The sequence below is a fragment of the Haliaeetus leucocephalus genome, unplaced genomic scaffold, assembly GCF_000737465.1.
Source record: "Haliaeetus leucocephalus isolate CR32 unplaced genomic scaffold, Haliaeetus_leucocephalus-4.0 Scaffold616, whole genome shotgun sequence".
NCBI classification, from domain to species: Eukaryota; Metazoa; Chordata; class Aves; order Accipitriformes; family Accipitridae; genus Haliaeetus; species Haliaeetus leucocephalus.
In genome coordinates, this window is record NW_010973052.1 from 3,698,661 (window position 1) to 3,707,886 (window position 9,226).

The window sequence follows — 9,226 nt, forward strand, 5'->3', positions numbered from 1 at the left end:
AGGCTGCGTGCAGAACTGAGGTCTATGGAGACCCCATCTAGACCTCTGTGCACAAGTATTCCTGTTTGTAAATCTGTCCCAAGCTCCTACTGAAATACATTTTAAAATTCCCATTTAGCTGCATTTCTAAGATGGCCAAATCACCTTAGAAATTGGTGACCTTGCTGATGCTACTGTAGCAATGGCCAGACCTTAAAAGTGATATTACTTCAGCCAACTTGTTGGTCCTGGGCTCCCCATGCTGGCTGGGGCAGCATGTCAGGTTTCCCTCTGCTGTCAGGAGCTGCCATCTCCTTGCGGTGGCCACCAGCTTGGCCACAGTGAAGTTGAAATTGCCCTGAGGTAAGGGAGGATTAAAGCCTCATGTGTAGGAGACCCTGCACAGCCACTCCTGGCTCCCTAGAGATGCTGTGTGTTCTGCTGGGACCATGCAAGCAGAGTGCTCTGTGCCTGGGGCTTCGACAGCACTGCAGGGACAATCCTCTTTCACTGGTAGGAAGGGGGGGGTCTTTATCATGAGGCTGGGGAGCGCTCCTGTTTTAACGACTGCTCAGTGCTGAGCACAGCTTCCCTGCTAACCAGGCTTCCTCTTGCCTCTTGGGTCCTCACCACCTCCTCTTTCCATCTCTTGGACTTGACTCTTCATCCAGCCTCTGTACAGCACTTCTGGCTGCAGTACCCTAAAGTAATCAGCCCAGTAGCAAAAATAAGTGATAAGCTTGTTGGTTTTAGTTCTTCTTGACTCTGATGTTGGTGTGTCCTAGTGTCCTGGTTTCAGCTGGGATGGAGTTAATTTTCTTTCTGGTAGCTGGTATAGTGCTATGTTTTGGATTCAGAACAATGCTGATAACACACTGATGTTTTCACTTGTTGCTAAGTATGTTTAGACAAAGTCAAGGATTTCTCAGCTTCTCAGGCCCAGCCAGCAAGAAGGCTGGAGGGGCACAAGAAGTTGGGAGGGGACACAGCCAGGACAGCTGACCCAAACTGGCCAAAGGGGTATTCCATACCATGTGATGTCATGCCCAGTATAGAAAGTGGGGGGAGTTGGCCTGGGGAGGGATCACTGCTTGGGAGGTAACTGGGCATCGATTGGTGGGTGGTGAGCAATTGCATTATGCATCACTTGTTTTGTATATTCCAATCCTTTTATTATTATTATCATCATTGTAATTTTATTTCTGTTATTATTGTCATTATTATTTTCTTCCTTTCCGTTCTATTAAACTGTTCTTTTCTCAGCCCGTGAGTTTTACTGTGTTGACCGTCTCCCCCCGCCCCAATTCTGTGCCTCATCCCACTGGGTTGGAGGAAGTGACCAAGTGGCTGCATGGTGCTTAGTTGCTGGCTGGGGTTAAACTATGACACCTGGTGATTGGGAACTACTGGTTTTGGGGATTTGAAATGCTCAAATAATCTGAAGAGTATTGTCTGCTTAGGAATCTTGTGTCCTTTTTGCCTACTGCTGGCAGACAATTTGAATACAGTGTGTCCTGATTGTCTGCTGGTTTGTTTGGGTTTTAATGTCTCAGTAACATCCATGGCCCTAGGGGAAAATTTAAATGATAAAAATTAATTCTTGTCAGATTGTTTGAATTTCAAGATGTTTTGCTGTTCTAGAAATGTTACAGCGTCAGTAGCAGGATCATGAGGCCAGGTTAATCCAAATTGGCTTGCAACACTTGTAATTTTGTATTTGGAGAAAAATTATTCAGCTTAACATGGCTAATACATTCATGCTGTAAGGTTGATGATAAGTTCTTTAGATGTCTAGACATGCGATTACACTAAGAGCAGATAACCAAAATCTTTTGTGTATGTGTTGCGTGTGGAAGGAGATGCAGAATTGCAGTACTCAGCAAGTGCTGTTGTAGCCGGAGTCAAGGCTGCCATTGCTGGCTTGCAGGAATAGCCATATGTGTGGTGTGAGGAGCTTTCAGCTGCAAATTACTAATGGTCAGGGTTAATTTTACAAAAAAAGGAGACAGTGGATTGCCTTAATTCTGGTTGGAAGACTGTTGATATGTTTTGAAGGATACCAGTCCCCACAAGTTTCACTACAGCCTTCTGGCACAAAATTATCCCTGCTTAACTGTAGCTGACTTACTTTAAGATGCTGGCAAGTGCTTCAGCATTGGTATGAGTGACTTCAAGTCCACTGATTTATGCTTTTAGGTTTTTGAGGTTAGCTCTGCAAAAACAGTTCAGAGTAACTTAACCCAGAAGGTAGAACGAAGAGCACTTTTATAAAAAGCAATTTGGATGACGGGCAAGGAGGAATGTAATTGCCCTAGATGTCAAGCCAGGGTACTAAATTTATGAATTTTTATTATGTTGAAGAATGACATCTTTAGGTTTGTCTTCAGCAGCTTGAATTTTTTAATGTTTTGTTCTGCTTGAAACCTTAGCTTTTTTCAGTGTCAGGCTGGAGCACTGCAGTGTTAGAAGAGGTAGGCTCTGTGAAATGGATATTTCAAATGAATATACCATGTCAACACTCATTTTCCTGACTTGGCAATCGAGATGGTTTCTTTCTAGCCAGCACGTTCCTGCTTTGGGGGGAAACTTCGCTATGGTTAAAGTGAAGTTACTTTGCTAAACTTAAAAATAATCTCATTGACCCATGCAATTTATCATCAACTTTTAAATTGCAAAAATTCATAAAAAGGTGAAGTTACAGTCTATCGCTAGTGCCAGACTCCTGTCACACTGTTGTGGACTGTGGATAGTCCACTTTTGCTAGAGTCTGTTAATCCCTTCTATTGCTATTCCTACAAATGTCCCAGTTGAGGAAGTTGCTGACTTTCTGGTAAAAGCAGTAGTTGAACTAGTTTGGTGATCATTTCCAGCCTTGGCAGATGCTTGGGCCAGGTTAAGCAGTTAATGGAAATGGGAAGCAGCCTTAGGAGGATGTGTACAGTCTGTGGCAGTGAGCCCTCTCCTGCTCGGGGGAGACTAGGAATGGAAAAGAGACTCCTAGCTTCTGTTTGAGGAGAAAAGGTGAGTTTCCAGTTCTTTTAGAGTGTGAGGTTAGCTGGTCACAAAGGTTAGGGTTTGCATAAGATGCAAGTACCTGTGGGACATAACTTTCTCGTTGCCTTTCTGATAGCTACTTGCTCTGAGATGTTTCCAATGGGCGGTGCTAACTAGACTGTCAATTATACCCATCCCAATGCTATATTATTTCCTTCCCCTCTTCTCTTCAGTTCAGCCTTCCCAATGCACAAGCAGGGTGATTACTAGCTGAAGGAGGACGTAGCTCAGTAATGTGAGATAATTTGTTCTCATGGGCCATGCGTGCCACAGGGAACGAGACCCTAACATTGTAACCTTGGCCCTAGCGCTGACTTGCTGTACTTCATGTATCTGTTTCTTCCTTTCCATAATTGTCAGTAGTCACCTGTCTTCCAGTGAAGTCCATGGGTGGCCGGTAAGAGGCTTGGCAGCAGAAGGGGATAGCTGTGTCTCTCTTACTCCGCTTGCACAACATGGGCTGGGCTGTAGAATTTCATCTTATGCAACTGAGCCCTGTTTTTTAAGTGCTGCTTCATACCAACACGAACATAGCAGCATGTACAACATCCCGGACCTTTCCTGTGGGGAACTGTTGTCTCTTGCAGCAACTCTCTAATACTGGCAGTTGCATCCAAGCTCCTAGCAGCAGCGGGAGTCTGGCAGCAACTTAGAGAGATTTCACTGCTTCCATTTTATGGTTCAGTTAAGATGAACCCTAAGGCTCATCTCTCCGAAAACTGTGGGCCACTTTCTGTGCAAGCCCATCTCTGCCAGTAGCAAAGCCAAGTAACCCAATCTACTGGAAACATATTTGGAGATTGATGCCAGATTCCCAAACTGGAGAGCATCAGCTTGCAATTCAAGTGATGCTGACATTTGCGGGAAGGCTTTCTGTTCTAAGCCGTCAGATGTTAGCTAGTGTATGTAATTAACTTGGTATAATTTTGCTTCAGAATGAAATATTCATTCAAAAGAGACTTAAAAAAACATCCTGATGTTTTTAATGTCTGGGTAGCAAGTGATGTTGCGTAGAGCAAGGCATACATTTATTGTTAGAGAGATTGGTTTCATGGCAACTCCTGTTTGTTACTATGGTACGCAGAAAGTCCCAAAGGCTTTTACTGTCCATCACTTCTTGGGCCTTGTGAGTACGCTGGATACAAACCCCACTGATATACATTAACAGTGGAGACAGAAAACAATATGAAAATAGTGTAGCCTGAAATGCTCTGGTTGTCTAATTATCCCAAAGGGCAAATGTAAAACTTTATTTTGCTTAGTAGTTTTTTTCTAGAGTTCGGTGGTAAAGCTGGTGACCCAGAGCAGGAGGAGAGCGAATGGAAATGAAAGGGGTAAAACACAGATTTCTTTTGCCCCAGAGGAGATTCAAGAGTTCAGTGATAAACAACAAAACCAAACCAGAAACCCATAGCTTGCAGAAGGCGGAATACTGAAGAGACTGCCCTAAATCAGTAAGAGAGTTGAGGATTTGCTGAGAAGAAACAGTTATGAAAGTTTAGAAATTAAGTAGTCCCATTTGATTAAAAGACTGGAACCAGGGTGTTGTGTGTAGTTGCTCCATCCAATTCCTATTTACCTCCCCATGATGAAGTTCTCTGACCACTTCTGGTCTCTCTAAATCCGTTACGTATTTTGATTCTAATGCTGCAGCTTGCAGAAGGAATTGGTTCTTTCTCAGACTTGAACTTTATTGTTTCCTCTCTTGAAAATCATCCCAAGCACCAACGTTTCCCTTTTGTGCTTTATCACAACCAAAATGAAGTGTTTGCCTCAGAGTGCAGGCTGAATTTGCAAAGTTTATAATCGGAAAAAACTGGTTGAAAGAGGTGGGTGCATGGGATGCAGAATTGGTGAATCCAGCTGAACACCCAGATCCTGTCATGCTTGATGCTTGGATGGTTTTGTTTGTTTGTTTGTGGGGGTTTTTTTGTTTGGTTTGGGTTTTTTTAGATTGTATCCAGGAAGGACCATGTAAAGACAGAAATACTGGTGCATTCCTTTGCTGTTGGTTTCCCAGTACCACATGGTTCCTCTGGTAGTCTGGTCAATTCCATAAGTTCAAGTTAGTAGAGTTATTCCACATTTTACCCTAATTAATGCAATATCTCACCAACCTAATTGGCTGGATGAGATTCACAGCAGGCAGGTTGCTGCTGTTATGTGAAAGGATGAAAAATCCTTTGTAGTTACACATAACCTGTAGGTGAGGATTGTTGTTTTGTACATGAGCGTTTTAGTTCAGTTTTGCTTCTGTGGTCAGGCTGACAAATAAGGTTGAGTGCTAACACCAACAGAAAGCATCCCACTTTCAGGGAAAACCTCTTTGTCTTTTTAAAGAAGTAGTCATAAGACCACTTGCAGCATTGACCAGAGATGACACATCAAGAGGAAATTGTGTCTGTGGTGAACTGAGCGAGCTTTGCAGCTTTGATTGTTGACACATGCTCCTCACCTGCAGCAGCACGCTAAAATCATCTTTATATTTTGATATAAAGATGGAAAGAAAAGAGGCAGTTGCATTAACCCACTTATTTCTACATACATTTTATTCTGAGTATGTTAGAGAGTGATGGAAAAACACCAGATCATAGTTGACTTTTAATTCAGCTCAATATTTGACACCAGTAATTGTTACCCTATGTATTGGCTTTGTGTGGCAAGGTTTTGGTAGCGGGGGGGTTTACAGGGGTCGCTTCTGTAAGAAGCTGCTGGAAGCTTCCCCTGTGTTCAAGAGAGAGCCTATACCAGCTGGCTGTAAGATGGACCTGCTGCCGGCCAAGGACGAGCCCATCAGCGACAGTGGTAACGCCTCTGTGATAACATTTTTAAGAAGGAAAAAAAGTTAGGACAGAGGGAAACGGCAGCCGGAGAGAGGAGTGAGAACATTTAAGAGAAACAACCCTGCAGACACCAAGGTCAGTGCAGAAGGAGGGGAGGAGATGCTCCAGGCGCCGGAGCAGAGATTCCCCTGCAGCCCGTGGGGAAGACCATGGTGAGGCAGGCTGTCCCCCTGCAGCCCAGGGAGGTCCACGGGGGAGCAGATCTCCACCTGCAGCCCGGGGATGACCCCACGCCGGAGCAGGGGGATGCCCAAAGGAGGCTGTGACCGCGTAGGAAGCCTGCGCTGGAGCAGGCTCCTGGCAGGACCTGTGGCCCCGTGGAGAGAGGAGCCCACACTGGAGCAGGTTTTCTGGCAGAACTTGTGACCCCGCGGGGGACCCACGCTGGAGCAGTCTGTGCCTGAAGGACTGCAGCCCATGGGAAGGACCCACGTTGGAGAAGTTCGTGGAGGACTGTCTCCTGTGGGTGGGACCTCACGCTGGAGCAGGGGAAGAGTGTGATGAGTCCTCCCCCTGAGGAGGATGAAGCGGCAGAAAATCATGTGTGATGAACTGATCGTAAACCCCATCCCCATCCCCCGGGGCTGCTGGGGGGGGGGTTGGTAGAGAATCCAGGAGTGAAGTTGTGCCCGGGAAGAAGGGAGGGGTGGAGGGAAGGTGTTTTGAGATTTGGTTTTATTTCTCATTACCCTACTCTCGTTGATTGGTAATAAATTGAGTTAATTTTCCCCAAGCCGAGTCTGTTTTGCCCGTGACAGTAATTGGTGAGTGATCTCTCCTGTCCTTATCTCGAGCCACAAGCCCTTTGTTATATTTTCTCCCCTGTCCAGTTAGAGGAGGGGGAGTGATAGAACGGCTTTGGTGGGCACCTGGCGTTCAGCCAGGGTCAACCCGCCACACCCTCCAAATTTGTGTTTAGATACATCTGGCCTGTAGCCAGCTATTGTGCCGCTGCAGAAATGGGGGATGTGGCAAAAAAGAATATAGCCAAACAGTGGGCATCCTCCATCCCCTGCACAGTCAGTGAATTACACAGCTGTAGGCAGCTTAGGGGCAAAAAAACTTTGGGTATGGAAAATATTAAGCATCTACTAAGTCTCCTTATTTCAGAGAGGCTTTCATGTCATGTGGGTTTTTTTGTAATCTCACTCTACAGATACTTCTGCTTTTAAAAATTGGTCTAGTAGATGCTTCAGAGCAACCACCTTATTAATGACTGCTTGTCTACACCAGTGATTTGTAAGCAGGCTGGTTATCGCTTGGGATCTTTTTCTTATAAAAATGACAGCTGTAATAAGAGTGACAGCCCTGAGTCATGTTATGATTTAGACTCTGTTCTATGGCAGCAGAACCAGAAGTGTAAGTTAAGCAGCTCTTTCCCCACGTTTCTTCCTGTTGGAATACCTTTTATTGGAATAACTACCTGGTGTGGACGATAAACGCTCAATGCTTTTCCTTACGGCAGGGTGCGCGCTTGCCCTTCCTCGCTCTGCAGGCTTGTGGGGATCCACAGACCTTCAGCGGGGAGGGAGCCTGCTGCTGTTACAGGAAGGGGCAGCTGGTTCTCTGTGTTGACGCAAGACTAATTCATGTTATTTTCATGAAGTCTTTAGCTGTGTTATCTTGTTTGCCTTGGAGGATAAAATGTATGGCCCTGGGCTTTGTTTCTGGCTTAACAGAGTGCAAGTTCAGTGCTATTGGACAAATACACACACCATGATGAACTGCTGTAGTTTTTTCGGGGAAAGTGTTATTGATGAGCTGAGCGAGCGTGCTGTGATTCCGCTTCCTTGAAAGAAGCTGCATAGATACTGGTGCCAGTTGGATAAAAGATCTACCAAGTGGAGCTGCAAATGGTTTTAATAACTGGAATATGTGTAGATCTTGCTCAAAAGAATTGTTTTTTTCTTTCTCTTGCAGTTTCTTGCACAGCCAACCACTTGAAAGAGAAGGAATCCTTCAACCCCTTGTTTCAAAAGGCCTTGGACTGTTTTGTGCTGTTCAACTCCCTTCGCTCCCCTATTTCAGCAAACAAAAGATCCTAAGAGGAGGATGAGGCAGCTAAGAGGAAAGCCCAAAAAAGAGACCTCCAAAGATAAAAAGGAGAGAAAACAGGCGATGCAAGAGGCCCGGCAACAAATCACCACCGTTGTGCTTCCCACACTGGCTGTTGTAGTACTGCTGATTGTTGTCTTTGTTTATGTAGCGACTCGTCCAAATACAACTGAATGATGCAGCTTTTCAGACTTTCTAGCTTTGGGGTATTATTAATTTTTTCAAGAGCCAAAAGGAACTCTCTGTCACTCTTTTAGTACTTTACAAAGGAACTTGCTGGTATTTTCAGTCTTTCTCTTGGTTAGGGTCCCGCAGAATCTCTTTAGGAATGTAACATAAAACGTATTAGTGAATGTGCCAGTACGTTTTATGGTCCAGTTCATGTGCCTTTCAGACTTTTAAAATGGTGTTTTTCTTAAATCTGTTTGAAGCTCTATATTGTAAAGGGAAATCATGTTCTGCTATAAATTTGTAAAAAATCAGCTTTCAGCTTTTATCACTGTTACGGATAATGTTGCTCCCATGAGCTCTTGTATGTCTATTTCAGAACTTCCAAAGAAGTACATTTCTTCTTTGTACTTAATGTCATATGAAGTGCTTTGATTCAGAAAGGATATATTTATTTTTTGAATAAAAGAGAGAAGTCTTACTTGGAATCTTCAAATTATTTTGCAAAGAATGTGACTTATTGTGAAGGCCTACATTGTGTAATAATTTTTTCATTAAACACTACATAGTTCACTCAAAAAGAATTTCTTTTTGCTGTGAGGTGCCAACATACAAAGTGAATACTTCAAGATCCGCTGGAAGGAATCTTACAGAAGTTGGAAAGGGAGATTCTACCAGTTTATGGTGAAGAAACTAATAACAAACTACATAAACACAGATAGTTGTTTATCTGAATGTTAAATATTTAAATCTGTTTAAGTGGCAATAAAAAGGTGATTTTGGATACAGCCCTTGACTTTATTTATTTATTTATTTATTTATTTTAAAAGAAGGAAAAGTAGCATTAGTATAACTTGGGTCTTTCATCTGTTTGCTGAAGTGAGCTGCTGTCCTGTGACATCCTCCTCTCCCCCTCACTTAAAGAAAGCTGTGAGCACAGCTTGGGCAGTTTTATTCTAGGAAATCAAGCTATAAATTCTGATCAAAATGCTTCAATAATCCTGTAGTCTTTTACAGCCCTTTCTCATCCAAATATTTTAAGTTAACCTTCAGAAGACTTCGGGGAGGGAATTTGAGAACTCTTGATTGCTGCTTAAATACAGGTCGAGCAACAAAGAATGTGATGC

At 43.7% G+C, this 9,226-nt stretch overlaps 1 protein-coding gene across 1 annotated transcript; it reads left to right on the forward strand.

Annotated features, from left to right (window-relative positions):
• Positions 1-7,799: 7,799 nt before the first annotated feature.
• SMCO4 (single-pass membrane protein with coiled-coil domains 4) lies at positions 7,800-8,669 on the forward strand. Its single transcript, XM_010578237.1, has one exon. It carries the CDS (start codon positions 7,929-7,931, stop codon positions 8,106-8,108), a length of 180 nt encoding a protein of 59 aa, XP_010576539.1. The 5' UTR covers positions 7,800-7,928; the 3' UTR covers positions 8,109-8,669.
• Positions 8,670-9,226: the final 557 nt, after the last annotated feature.

Excerpts from the sequence above, each read along its gene's own strand:
- SMCO4 (XM_010578237.1), top strand. The coding sequence starts at position 7,929 with ATGAGGCAGCTAAGAGGAAAGCCCAAAAAAGAGACCTCCAAAGATAAA.